The 14,675-nt window shown below is 49.2% G+C and overlaps 1 protein-coding gene across 4 annotated transcripts in view; it reads right to left on the bottom strand.

Annotated features, from left to right (window-relative positions):
• LOC135915709 (Na(+)/citrate cotransporter-like) overlaps nucleotides 1-13,429 on the bottom strand; it is a 212,088-nt gene extending 198,659 nt beyond the window's left edge. For all 4 annotated transcript variants that reach the window (XM_070528569.1, XM_070528571.1, XM_070528570.1 and 1 more), the window contains exon 1: nucleotides 13,199-13,429. In XM_070528569.1, the coding sequence (XP_070384670.1) occupies nucleotides 13,199-13,353 (155 nt within the window). In that variant the 5' untranslated portion in view covers nucleotides 13,354-13,429. The remainder of the gene's footprint in view (nucleotides 1-13,198) is intronic.
• Between the last annotated feature and the right edge of the window lie 1,246 nt (nucleotides 13,430-14,675).

Below are 14,675 nucleotides of genomic sequence, written 5' to 3'. Positions count from 1 at the left end.
GCTATGGAAAAAAATCCTGCTATAAGTAACTACTTAAGAGGAAATGTTGAAATCAGGAAAAAAAACAAGCTCTCTACTTTTCGAAGCGGGATCAGGGTGCCTTAGAACACGCACTTATAAAGCTAGTATTAAGAACGAAGAAGAAGCATGTGCTTGCTGCGGCAAAGCTAGGGCAACGATGGATCATGTTTTATTAGAATGTGAAGATATCTGCCCAGCGGTCGATTTAGCCACTTCTGGCTTCCTTGAAGCTCTTGGGTTCAGCGAGAGCAGGGGAAAAGTAAACATGTGCGCAATAGAGATTAGTAAGAGGCGATCGGAAGATTTGTGGAGGAAAAGTAAGGAAACGACAAACAACGAAGGCGCGCAAAAACAAAGTTCACAATAGGGGTCCAGAAAGTTTGGTTATGGGAATTCATCGTAGGTTTTTTTCTTTTCATTTTCCTTTTTTTTTAACATAGGTAGGACATTAGACACTATAGTAACAAAAGGTTGATGGCGAAACCCACCACTCCGTCCCAAAGGGGACGCTCATAGCACCCATCCATCCATCCATCCATCCATCCATCCATCCATCCATCCATCCATCCATCCATGCATCCATTGCGGCCCACGCAAGAGGCCGCGTTTCTACCAGAAAGCTCGCCTTCATGCATAGCGCTCACCGCCAGATGTCCCCTCCATCTTTTATTAAATCGACTGCTATTCCATCTTCACCTACCGTTATTTCTTTTTTCGTGTCTTGCAAGGCCCTTCTGACTTCATCGCTAGTTACGGAAGGAGTTTCTGCATCCTGTTCATTACTGTTTCTAATGGGGGTATCCCGACTCCTCTGAGTATTGTACAGGTCAGTATAGAATTTTCGGCTTCCTTCATTATGTCTTCGATATTGCTGATGATATTACCCTGTTTGTCTTTCAGTGCATATATCTTGGTTGGTCTTATGCCAAGTCTCTTTCTCACTGATTTCAAGCTGTGTCCATTTTTCACGGCTTCTTCAGTCTCTCTCCCACCTTATAGTTTCGAATATCACTTATTTTTGCCTTGCTGATCAGCTCTGACAGTTCCGCGATTTCTATCTTATCTCTGGAGTTGGACACTTTCATTTTTGTCGTTTCTTTATTGGTACGTTGTTACTTGGGAGAGCTTGCCTACTGGTTGCATTAATGCCTTGCCTCCCACTTCAATTGCTGCCTCTGAAGCCATCCTCGTTATGGTTTCATTCATCACTTCTATGTCATCATCATCATCTCTCTGTTCTAAGGCTGCATATTTGTTTGCAAGTACGAGCCTAAATTTGTCTGCTTTTACTCTTACTGCCTCTAAGTCGACCTGTTTTTCTTGACCAATTTTCCTCTTTCTCTGTTCAAATTGAGGTGAATCATAGCCCTCACTAACCTATGATCACTGCAGTTTACCCTACCTATCACTCCTAAATCCTGCTGTATACTAGGATCAGCAGAAAGTATTAAGTCAATTACATTTCTTGTTTTACCACTAGGGCTTTTCCAGGTCCACTTCCGGTTCCTGCGCCTCCTGAAAAAAAGCGTTCATTATTCGAAGCTTATTTCTTTCTTCGAATTTTACCAGCATCTCTCCTCTAGCGTTCCTAGAATCGACGCCGTAGTTGCCAATTGCTTGTTGACCAGCCTGCCTTTTCTCCACTTTTGCATTGAAGTCGCCCATTACTACCGTATATTGAGTTTGCAATTTTCTCTTCGCTAATTCAACATCTTCATAAAACTGATTTACTTCCTCCTCTTCATGACTGGAGGTTGGAGCGTAGGCTTGTACTACCTTTAATCTATACCTCTTATTAAGTTCTATTACGACTACAGCTACCTTCCCATTAACGCTGTAGAATTCATCAATTTTGCCCACTATGTCCTTATGGATTTGGAATCGTACTCCGTATTGCTTCTTATCTAGGAGACCTCTAAGCAGAAGATATGCCAGTTATTCCGCAATGTATAAGCCTCACCAGTTCTTCTAATCTAACGAAGGCCGATGATATCCCAAACAATGTCATATAGTTCCTCAAGGAGTCCTCAGAGAGTCTAGCTGATCGTAGGCAGAAGCTTACGCTGTAGCTTAAAGGAGGCGTCGTATAAGCGCTTTCCAACCATAGAGCAAGGCGGCTTCCAAGGTCGCCTATTTTACGCGCTGCTCAGAACTATTGTTTGGCGGCCCGTCTCGCCACTGAGAGTTTGCCTGTGAGCGAAAGTTTCAGTCAATGCACTCTCCTCACATCCCACATCTCAGCCTTGGGCGGCGATTCAATATCAGTTCCACCTCGTTGGGAAAGACTTCTCCGATGCATGAGGCAGGCAGCCGAGACCGTGAATTGATTGGTGTACCTGCCTCCAGACGCGACTAGTGAATTCGCTGTGAGCGCTGAAAGTTTTTTTCATTTTCTAATTTTCTTTTTTTTTTCCACACTACTTTTAAGTACCGTTCAATTCACCAAAAATATATCGTGTCGCCGTGTATCGGCCGTGTATATCGTGTATTAAGCCACGTGCATGGGAGCTTGCGTACGCGAGACTACGAAACCACGATGTTAGAACCATTGAGAAATACTATGCCGTGCCACCTGCCGCGATCACAGAAACCCGTATACCGTGGAGAATTCAAGCATGTTTTCAAGCATTTGATATATACTAGATGGACTTAAACTGACTCTACCGACATGCCTCGCGCTGACTTTCTAATCAAACCCCCCCCCCCTCTCCGCCCCTCCCCCCAAAAAATCGCAGCGCTAAAGGAAGAGAAAAAGTGATGAGAAGGTTTAGCACGCAAACAATAAGAAATAAATAACATGACGTCAACAGTTGCAAAGTTCACATACAGATTTTCATCAAGTAAAAGAAAAGGCGTAGTTTGCGTCCAATTATTTCTTCTACATTTGCACTTATATTCGTTATCGCGGGTTTCCGTTTGTACTCGATCCTGTAGATCACGAGCATATATTGGCAACTGCGAATGGTCGTCCGTACGCCTTTAAGGTTTGCCTAGCCGAGTTCACGGCCGTCTGCGCACGTCGTATTCCGGAACTACGAGGCCAGATCCGTTTAGAAATCGTTCTATATTGAGTTACCCATCGCGATCAGAATGACACATCTATCGCGGATAAATCAAGGCAGTTTTTAGCCACGTAGGGCCCCCTGGGCTGTACTTGTCGGCGATAAGGTATCCTCGCCGCCTATGAGATTATCTGACTGAGCTATGTCGAATGCTCGGTTGCCATAGTCGGAAGTTCGAATCCCTCTATAAAATTCGCCAGTATGTGGCAAAAACTGATTAGGGAAGACGCGGGGCCCCGCACGTGTGATAAGAAACACACTAAAAAGCCTTTTGATTGCTCCCACAACGTAGTGTACGTGATCCCCCTCTCGTGCGGTCGTTGCAAAACCGACCACACTGGCCGTTGTCTTAATGACCGCCTCAGAGAATTTCAAATTTAATGGAAAAAAAAGGGGGGGGGGGGGGGGTTGGCAGCCACCTAGCCATGCATAGCTCCCGTTGTAGTTGTCGCTCACTGTTTGACAAATGCAAAATATTAAGGTGCTGTGGTGACCTGCGTGCACATGAGGTATATGAGGTACATGAGGCCTTCTGCATCTACAAGAAAGGCGCTATGTGCGTGAGCGTGTCCTCTGTCCTCGGTATCGCTCCTCACAAAAGAACTCGCGTACCTTGCACGTTGTTGGATACGGACCCTTTTCCTGGCATCACTCGAGTTCCCCGACCACATCCAATCACCGTCGCATTCCAATTATGGTGCCCAAGGGTGCGTCTAACACGTTCCCGGACCCTTCAGACAAGTTGGCGAGCCCCACCTCATGTGCCGCACGTTGAGCGGCCAGAACTGAGCGGCCAAACTGAGCGGCCAGAACGCAGCACACGGAAAGCTACGAGTCGTCGGCCCACCCAGACTCCGTCTCAAAAGCGGATCGCTTTACAAAGCAGATACACAGTTGCTGCCGGAGTAAACCCCCGCCCCACGGTTCCTTGCGGACGACGGAATACGGCGCGCTTCCGCCCCGCTTTCCTCCCTTGCGCGCGCGAGATCGTCGGCTCACCCCCGTACGCTTTCACTCGCACATAACCGCATACGGCGCGCGGCGATGGTGTTATCGCCCGTGGACTTTATGCAGAACATCACGGCGACGCGGCGCCTCGAGTATCCATGTAATTGCGCTATAAAAAGCACACATGTGTATTCAAGCAGAGCGTTCTAACCATTACTCTGCTTCCGCCTACGACTGTGACCAAGGGTTATAAACTCTGAAATGGGCTGAACGTGACGCTGTCGGCTGAGCGGATTTTCCTGGCAGCGCAGAATTTCGCGCAGCAGAAAAGAAAAAAAGTAGCAGCGGCTGTGGGTGGTGAGACCAGAGGCAAATGTAGGTATAAGAAGAGTATCGCGTTACGCCTTTCCTGTATTAGTGCAGTGCGCCGCCACATAAATAGAAGACGCCCGCCATTGGACAAGGGGAAGATGGAGAGCCGCCGCAGGGACCTTTGCATCGTCTCACTGAAAGCAAAAATTGGAGGACGCTTAAGCTTCGCCTTCAAGAGTGGGACGCGACAGCGTTCCCGTCGACCCGCCAAGGGGTATAAGACAATGCGCTACGGCACAGCGATCACTTACGATGCGCCCCGCATCGGACTTAGCGCCCACCTATCACGCGGTGAGCGTCGAGCAACGCAGCGTTCGGCGCGGCAACGAAACGTGCGCCTGAGCGAACGGAACGAACCAAAGAACTCGGTGTCTCGGAGGGGAAACGATCTACGCCAGCCAAACGTCGCGATCGGCACGGGCAGAGAGATAGATAGTAATCTAAAGAAAGGACCGGGAGCACGGCGAAGCGTCGTCAGGGGAGAGGGAGTCCCGCGACGCGCCTGGCAGCGGTCCCAATGCGCGCGCGGCGCGCCTCCTGTCGGGGCAGCGCCGTACATTGAGAGGAGGGGGTCTTCTGTGTTTGCCGCAAGATGGCTCTGCGTGTGCGGAAAGCGCAGAAGAAATGCAGCGGAAACGCACTTCGCAACTCGTGTAATTGTGACTTCTGTACGTTACATGTTCATAATTACCGATATACACCGCAGTATAACTTTCCACGGCTCGTTTTGAAGGCAACACAGCATTCACTAGAGGCGCGTTTGCACCGCTTGGAAGCATCGAACTTGTGGCTGAGTGGTAGCGTCTCCGTCTCACACTCCGGAGACCCTGGTTCGATTCCCACCGGGCCAATCTTGGAAGTTGCTTTTTATTTATGAAGCGCCTGCCGTGATTTATCGCTCACGGTCAACGCCGCAAACGCCGACGCCGACACCGACGCCGACACCGACGCCGACGACACCGGCTTTTCTGCGACACGAGCTCCTTAACGCTATCGCGTTAAAAAATGCAGTAGCCCAAAAAGAAGCAGCCGGGATCGGATGCGTTCTCTTTGAAAACGCCGGGTAGAAGATTCTGCAGCAGCTCGAAAACAAGCGGCCCGGAAACGGAAAAGAGCTGCTATTATGGGTCACTGGAATCTGCATGAGAGACTGGGAGAGAAAGAGCGCGTGCCCCACAGAAGTTCCTGCCGGATCCACGGAAACACTAGCGACACAGATGGCGAGCGGAAGACCGTGTTTAACAAAAGCCGCTTATCTTTCCCCATGTGTCGTCCTTGGCGTTCCGGTGTGTGTCGCACATCTCGTGCGCACGAAAGCAGTGAGAGAGCCGGTGCCAGTTTGCTTGCGGAATGTGTCGACGTATTGTGACTTAATCACATGTGTCGCACTGTGAATGCCGGCAGCATACTGACTGGTTACGCCACTAAATTGCATATTCGCCATTCGCACTGCTCCAACGCGGGTAAACGATGCACCACCACTGTGCGACGAAATCGGATTCGGAGGAGAGCAGCCCCGTGACCAGAAATACTACGCGCGCGCGCGCGCACACACACACACACACAATGATGACGTCAACATAAAATGGAGCCGAGGACAGCGTAGGGGAAATTAACTGTTCCCAAATAGATAAATATTTAGGTAGAAACCTAAAATTTGCGATATGCTTCGTCATGTCAATACAAGAAAAGGGACTTCAAAATGGATGGAAGTACGACTAGCCACCGGTGGTAGCCGAGCTCGCGATCTCTGCATAATACGTGCGATGCTCTACCGATACAGCTGCGGTGGCGGCGGCTGTCTCTCTGTCCACTCTCTTAGGTATTCACCTATCTTAGCATCCCAAAGCAGCACAGGGACTACGAACGCCCCTATATTTTGCGGCTGCAGAATAACTTTAACCACTCGGAGTTAAATTTAAGTTGCGCACTTAAATTTTAGCACATGAACATATGTGCATTCCGCCGCCGTAAGAAGGCCGAACGGGGGAACCGAACGGGAACCGAACCCACGAACGCGTAGTCAGCCGCAGAATGCCATATGCACAAAATTTCCACAGCTTTGCGAGAAAATAACATGGGGAATAGAACTGGATTTTATCGTACTATCTGGGGACAGGTGTAATCGAAACAGGTCTTAGTTGCAGGATTCCTACCAAATGAACCAGATTACAGCGCTGAGCGGGTCTGACACTCGTGCTCCAGAGTCGGTAATTTAAATTTAAGTTGGACGTTTATCTTTACTTATAACAGAAACGGGAGGAAGATTGTCATACTCCTACTCATGTTGGTGTTCAGCAATATGGTACGTGGCTTCAACTCGGTGCAACATCAAACTGATCACATCATAATTATTAAGTTAATTGGTCGAATTTAAAGGGACACTAAAGGGAAACAACAAATCAGTTTAGACTAATAAAGCATTGTTTGAGAAACCGGCAGGCAGTCATTTCAAGAAAATAGTTTGAATATTAGATGAGAAATTGAAGGTCCTAGTATCAGTATTTGAATTTCGCGCCTAAACGCCAGCGCCGGTACGTCAGCGTGACGTCAGGGATTCCAAAGTTTGTTTTCGCATTTGGGCAGCGTTGGCTGAATAAAGGTTCCCGAAACTTGGCGTGTTTAATATTTGGTTCCTTCAGAACACAATGTAGTCAATCTCTACCGCTATATATTATTAGTAGGCCCTAGAATATGCCATCAAAATCCAAGACGTCACAGCCCCCAGGTGCGGGAACTCAAGTAGGTGTCGCCACCCGCATTTCATTCTTGCGCTTTTTCTGGCTTACCAAACGTCTTATCGTTGTAAGAGTGGTGTTTTTGGTGTTGTAGAACGGTGATTTACTGATGCAGAAGAAATCACTTTTCACTTTAGTGTCCCTTTAAGCAAGAAGATTGCTTATTCACGGTTATTGTACGACTGCTGACGCCCGCTGCTGCCATTGTCGAGGGAGACGAAAAATAAACTTTTCGCGAATCTTTATTATTGGGAACTGCTGGCGACTGAAATGCATCGCGCACAAGCTCGTTTAGTTTATCTTGTTGCTCGCGTTCGGATAAGCCAGCGCAGCAGGAGTTGCCAAATCTGTCGCTTTGTTGAAATAATGTTGGCGCAAGATGCGCACCTATTTGGGCAGGGAGAAGTCACCATACGAAACGATCGGTGAGAATCAGAACAAGCGCGCAGTAAAATAGCGTGGATCGCTAATATGCAGGTGCGGCTTTCGCGTCGCTGCAGACCTGCGTCGCCATCATGTTGATGGTATATAAATAAGTTTAACTTTACTGTGCACCTTTCCATCTCTCTTTTTTTCGTTCTCAGGTAAGATTTATTGCTCTGTTTTTCGCTTCGCCGGACGTACGGCAGTTGGCACCATCAATCGTTCGTGTGCAAGGCGAGAGAAAAACATGTGGATTGGAGCAAGGGCGAGCAGGGGTTTGGTGGAGCATTGTGAAGTGGCTGTATTCGCAGGCGCTGTCGCGATTTTGCGCCAGGAAATCGCCCGTCGAAACGAGCCGCGCTTTTGTTTTCACGGCCATCTACCCCTGCACGCGTGCAGCCGGAATTTGCCAATGGGCTGAGTCAGGGCGCGCGCGCGCGCCGCGACACAAACAACGGCCCCGCTGACGCAGCGCGCGCGCTCGTCTTGCATGCCGCGCGAGACGCCGCCGTTATCGGCATCGCAACAGCCCTCGTGGCGTCCCTCCCTCTCGCGCTGTACCTCTCCTTCTTCCTTTCGACCTCTGCCGCCGCTTCAGTGTCGCCATTTCCTCGCCTCGTTCACTCGCTACGCAAGGACTCTGCGAGCAGGGCGCGCGCAACGAATGTCATCGTGCGCGAGACACGCGACACAGGAACGGTAGACCGTCGGGCAGCCGCCCGCGGGCGGTGGTTGTCGGGAGCTATTGCCGCGGCGCCCTTGGCTTCTCACCGCGCATGTTAAACACCCCACAGGCATTCCAGTGCGATGGTTGAAATAGCGCTTTAGTAAATGAAACGGGTCTCATTAACATATACGTACATAAAGTATACTGTAGAGAGAGAGAGAGATGATGGTGGTTTCAGTGTAACTTTTGCAGTACACGTTTTGCATCCTGCTCTAGATGTAAATGGGTGAAAGATAACGCGATGCCCACGCATCCGTGAACGCGGCATCACAACGGGGCGAAAGCACGCGCGCTACTCAAAACCAACGCTTCATTGGGCCCTCTGGCTCTTGCTCGTTGTATTAACGGGAGAAGTGCGTTCGCAGCGCGCGTGGAGTCTGTCCACGGGATGGGCGCGTTTCTTGTAGCTCAAGACGCGAATCGCGGTGCGTTTTTGTCGCAGCGTGGAGACTGTGCACGCGACGCGACCAAGGGTTGAGAACGCAATGAACGTGCTGCATGCCAGCGGGTCGTGTCAACCTTACGTGGAACAGCCGACAGGAGGGCCCTCCCATATACTTCTTGAAAAGCGCCTCACCAGACCTGGACACGGCTAGTCACAAGTAAAACCACGCAAGCGTCGTAACCTACGTACACCTTCGCCTTGCTTGCTCAACAGCAATGAAGCAAACGAAAGGTCCAGCGTCAAGTTTTCCGACTAATACGGCGTCTGTGCGTGTCTCAGGACAGAACACCCCCACGCGCGCTGCACTTCGAGCCAGAGGAGGGAAAATCCAACGCCATACCAGCACCTCTTCAGAGCTGCTGGCATGATTGCAAATAAGCAAAGGAATTTTCTACCAGCATTACACAACGTTAACAAGTTCCTTTGCCTCTGCAGCGATGCGTTCGATTGCGTACGAGTGAACTTGATATGACTGATGTGTCACCTGAGGCAAAGTGTTGGTCACAGACAAGTGTCGATTCCAGTTGCGCGGTATAACTTTTTTTTTTCGCAAAGCTTGCGCATATAAATCACCAGATGTGTCAATTCTTCGGCTAACGTTAGTAAATTTTCATATCCGGTCAAATTTCTGAATTATCGAGTCAATATATTTAGTCGATGCACAGCCTCTATTTCGCGCAGAAGAAAACATTCGTTCTCGATCGCTGTAAATAAGGGATGGCGGCAAAGTTGCCGGCAATGGCTTCCGCTATATCGCGAACCAGCTGCTATCCTGGCGACGCATGCACTTGCTATGCCCTGTCACCTTTGCAGTAATTTCCATGTGCAATTCCTAACCAATTGGAGCAAATAACGTTTTTCCTCCTCCTCCATGTACAATAAAACGAAAAATGTACGGAAAAGGAAACGAAAAAACGAAGCGGAAAACGGAAATTTTCCGGAAACGGAAAAACGGGAACGGAAAGGTTATTAATCTTACGCTATAAGCATGACACAAATCGCGTGTGTCCTTTCTTCGTTATTGTTCCTGTTTCGTCGCCCTATTTTGTATAGCGATGAGAAGCTTGGGACACAGATTCCCACAACTTCCATCATACTTCCTTGCATAAACATGTTCTGCGGAAATACGCAAGTGGAGATAGATTGATGAAGAGACAAGCTGGTTCTCAGCCCTAAATGTAGCGCCCACCAATTCCGGGCGGGAGCCTCGGAAAGAAAGCTACGCAACTGAATTCATCGTGCTCCTGGAGAACGAACCCGCAACTTTCTCCTTTATGGTGCCCGCTCCTGTAATGGAGCAAACAGCCTATAGCAGATAGCATAGTAAGGCAAGAACGAATTATACAACTCCAACGCTGCGAGCTGTCGATGAATTTTCTATCGTGCTACCCAGTTTGGCCGTTATAACGAAATGATTCCTATCGCTTGATTCCATTCCTCTCTTATTGTTAAACTTCAACAACATTCGGGGCTTTATGTGCCTAAACCATGACATGATCATAACGGATGCCGTAGTGGGAATCACTAATTAATGTTGAGCAGCTAGGGTTCTTCACTGTGCACCTATATCTAAGTACACGAGCGTTTTTGCGTAACGCCCCCAGGATAAAATATTGGCGGTCTGGCTGCCTCAAACAAAGTGGCACCGACCACTTTGGTCATGCAAGGGCTATGTAACGTAAAGCTATTCCAATCTGTTTCTATTTCATTTCTGGGGTGTCGGCGTGGATGTCAACGAGGCTCAACTCCGAGCAAGAATCGTGAACCGCCGCAATCCAGGAGCCATCGAGGCCAAAAGAATCAAGAACACCACGGCTGTGGTAGTATTGTTTAAGGGTATGAAGGTGCCCAGTTATGTGTCTTGCGGCGCGAGCATGTTTCGCTGCACGCTATACAGGAGACACACGGAGGTTTGTTACGGCTGCGGAGGTTTAGGACATCGTGCCGACGTGTGCCCTAATCCAAACAGCAAGTGGTGCCGCACGTGCGGACAGAAATCACCAGCCGACGATCATGAGTGCATTCCAAAGTGTTCGCTATGCGAAGGTCCTCATCCCACTGCGGACAGAGTATGCAAACACAGGTTTCACGTCCCCTACATCGTCAGAAGGAGAAGACGCCAACGCCACCGGCGTGCCGAGAAGACGCAGCTGGCCCGAGGAATGCAGTCACGCGACTCCAGCGCAGTGTTGCCACGACACATTAAAAAATAGTAGTAGATTTTTTCGCGAAAAATCAGTAGAAATCAGTAGATTTTTAATTTCAATTTTTGCACTCAGTTTATGAGCCCACGAATTCAGCGCTTATATTAGTACTCTGTTGAAGTATTGTAGCTTCCAGGAAATAGTACAAAAAATTGACCCCGAGATTCTTAGCGATACTTTTGAAAAACCCGGGGATCCAGAGAGCCATTGTCAAGCACGAATTTAAAAACAGCGAAGCCCTCCGATGGCATATTCAAAGGCATCAGATGGTAGTTAGTGCCTGAAAGCTTTAGAGTATAGTATCTACCAGACAGGGGTAATTGGAGATCGCTGGGAGAGGCCTCCATAGAGGCCTCCGTGCTGCAGTGCACATAACAATAGGGTGGTCATGATAATGATGATGATGATGATGGTCGTTTCATAGTTGTGCACATAGAGTTTCTCTATGGTTGTGCAGTTCGGTAGTGCATCCACTTTCACAAATTCACCGCCTCACCGTTTCCCATAGAGCATAGAAACTCTATGCCTTTTCCCCACTTTGCTCAAAGGTAGCGCCACGTTTTTGTCTGGAAACGCAGGAGTGTATGTTAACCTCGGAACCAACCACGTTTTTTTTTTTCTCTCGCTAGGTGGCATTACATTAATATAACCTCTGTAACCTCTATAACCATCTATCCATTTATTCCCTGTACTGAAAAAGTCGCAGATTTCGCTTTCGTTTCAGTAGAAAAGCAAGAAAATCAGCAGATTCAAGCACTTTATCACTGAATCAGCAGAAAATTTTAAAAATCAGTAGATCTACTGATAAATCAGCAGCCATGGCATCACTGCTCCAGCGTATGTACCAGCGTCGCCAGCACCCTCGGAAGGGGTCGCTCCAGGACGCCATCTACTAAAACCCCTCAATCTTCCAAAGTAGCGCCATTCACTTCCCTCCTCCTCCGCTCGGCGCGGCCTTGACGGTAGCGTCGCCGGTGGTGGGCCTGCCGTAGCAGACGACGGCTAACACGCTACGGGAGGAAATCCGCAGAAAAATTCTTGCGAGCACTGCGGAGCAGTTTTTTCAATCGAGATCTTTCTTCGTCAGTCGGTAACTGGCCTTTAGAATTTCGTCTTGGAATTGCGGAACAAATAGAGAAAATGACCATTATTTAAGGCGTATTTAAGGCGTAAAGCGCGCGACGTTGAGAGTTCGTGTTGCTGGAACACGACGCAAGCACGCGGTGTACTCAAACACGCGCGTAATTACCAAAGTTTCAGGTGTTGACAGCGTGAAAGTATGTGAACGTGGTTTCGTAGGTTCATTCACGTACCTGCAGGACACTTTCGTTCGGTTGGCGCGTGAGAGATTCCGGCTGTGTGCGGTCAGCAATGCCTGGCAACAGGGCCGTTTTTTTCATTGCGGGGTGCTTTGGTAATCGTGACGATATATTGTTTCTTTTTTTAAAAGTACTGCTCCAGGAGGGCACATGTAATGGCTAACGGAGGCCTCCGAAGAGCACGTAACATCACACTATTGTAGGCGTCGCAGGGAATGTTCGCATACAAAATTGGCTGTCCGCGATCTTATACCCCCTTGGCATGCACAACTTCGGCGAGCCCCATGCAGCCCTGGTTCTAGCTTTGGTGTTCCCGTTGCCGCTTTGGTGCCCTGGAGGCGCCGTCAATAATACGAAATAATGACAAGTTGTTACAACTAGTAAATAAAATTGATTGAAGAAATACAATCGCGCCGAGGCGCCAACTTCTAAAGCAGCGCTAGCGCGCGAGTATTATGAAACGCCAACGAGGAATTTACCGGCCCACGTACGACTCTACGATCAAAGTGCACGTTAAACATCCCCAGGCGAGCTAGATAAAGTTATCCGGAGCCATCCACTACAACCTCCTAGCTTTAGTCGCTTCCGAACGTTAAAAACGTTAATCACCGCAAACCAAATCAATACATACGGGCGTACATTCGAAGCTAAGAGACTGCATCGTAAGTCATAGTGAGCCTTGCAAAAGCGTCGAGAATGTGCCAACTTCTGGCGGAGCTCAAAACACACCATGAATAAAGTCGCTTTTATGTCACAGGCCAGCTGCAGATGCGTGCATTTCACCGCAAGACGAAACTGCATGAAACAAAGAGAGCACATTCGAAAAAGAAAGTCAAACAACGCGCTGAAAACCACGCAGAGCATGAACACACACTTTTTCGAAGCGGAAGGCGTGAACTAGGCTCGAAATAAGAGGTTGTGAGTAGCCGTGGCCCTTACTTCACTGAGCCGTGCGTTCTTTGCCACTTCCTCGAAGTCAGCCCGCCCGATCCTGCGACTCCACACTTCTTTTTGCGTAGCGCCCGCCGGACGGCAAAGCAAAAAGCTTTTTGCCCTCGCTGTGTCTGTTGCGGCAATCGAAGGCGCAGCAGCATGGCATCGCAATTATGTTCTCGGCCCTGCACATTCTATTACGCTGACGCACTCCGTCAGTCCTTCTGCCGTACTTTCGTCGAGCAGGTCCAACGATGAAGGTCGGCGCGCGCTGGAAAGAAAAAATATACAAAAGCGCGGCGCCTGGTCCGCGCTGGAAAGAAAAAAACATACAAAAGCGCGGCGCCTGCTTCCACGTGACACTGATTGTTTAATGGGGGAGCGGAGGAGGCTGCGGACGGGAGGCGTGGAGGAGGACGCGCTCGGGTGAGCGGGCTGGCGGAACGATCTAAGAATGGCGCTACTTTTGAAAAATTGAGGGGTTTTACCATCTACGCGGCGGCGCGACGCCAAGCGGAGCCGCTCCCGTTCCAAAGGGCGCTCGGCGTCTCGAACGAGATTTCAGGAGGAGCTCACCTGGGCGGATCGAGTGACGAAGACGCCCAAATCCAGAAAGGTAACGCGGTCGGTATCGCCAGAGCATAGTGCAGAGCGGGAAATTCAACTACTACGTCAGGAGATTGCTAGTCTGAAAGAAGAGCTATGCAAGCAGAAAGCTGCGCAGGCCTTTCAAAGCAGGGTCGAGGGTGCGAAAGCGGCGGATAATGCCGTGCAGAAAAGCACGCAGGAACCCAAAGTCGAGGTCAGCAAAGCCAAACGTAAGGCGCCCCCCTCCACTTGAGGACGACTCGCAGATGAGCGAGTCGGAGATGGCCGGTGCGGAAAGCTCGCAGAACAAAATGCTCCATGAGTTACTTAGGATTTCCAAAGAAAATCAAGCAAGCATTAACCAGCTCGCGCAGCGCATGGGAGCACTTGAAAGTAAAGTAGGAGCTATAGAGAATAAAGTAATAGCAGTTGAAAACAAGATGGCGATAAAGGCCAATTCAAAGGTTCGTAGGCAAGCTGCAGCTAATGACGGTACTGGGACGGCCCCGAAGAGTCATCAAAATCTTAACTAGTAAAATGGCGGGCACTCAAAAGGATCTAGTAATTTGGCAGTGGAATTGTGCTAGCTTTCAAAGGCGCAAGACTTCTCTGCAACAGTACATTACAGCTGAGGCCAAAAGGCCGCAAGTAATTTTGCTACAGGAGACACTGTGTGTTACACCCACCCTCGCAGGCCACAAATCGGTGGCGGCAAGGGGGGAGTCCAAGAAAGGTATAGCTACGCTAGTGAGCAAAAACCTCGCATACGTTGAACATGACATTCAGCCAGGTCGCGGCAGAATGGAGGCGCTTCTGGTTGAAGTTATCCCCAACAGCTGGCTTAAACAAAGCGTGTTCATCCTCAATGTTTACAGCCCACCATCCGATCAGAGAC

The sequence above is a fragment of the Dermacentor albipictus genome, unplaced genomic scaffold (genome assembly GCF_038994185.2).
Source record: "Dermacentor albipictus isolate Rhodes 1998 colony unplaced genomic scaffold, USDA_Dalb.pri_finalv2 scaffold_13, whole genome shotgun sequence".
NCBI lineage: Eukaryota > Metazoa > Arthropoda > Arachnida > Ixodida > Ixodidae > Dermacentor > Dermacentor albipictus.
This window is presented reverse-complemented; position numbering and strand designations above follow the sequence as displayed.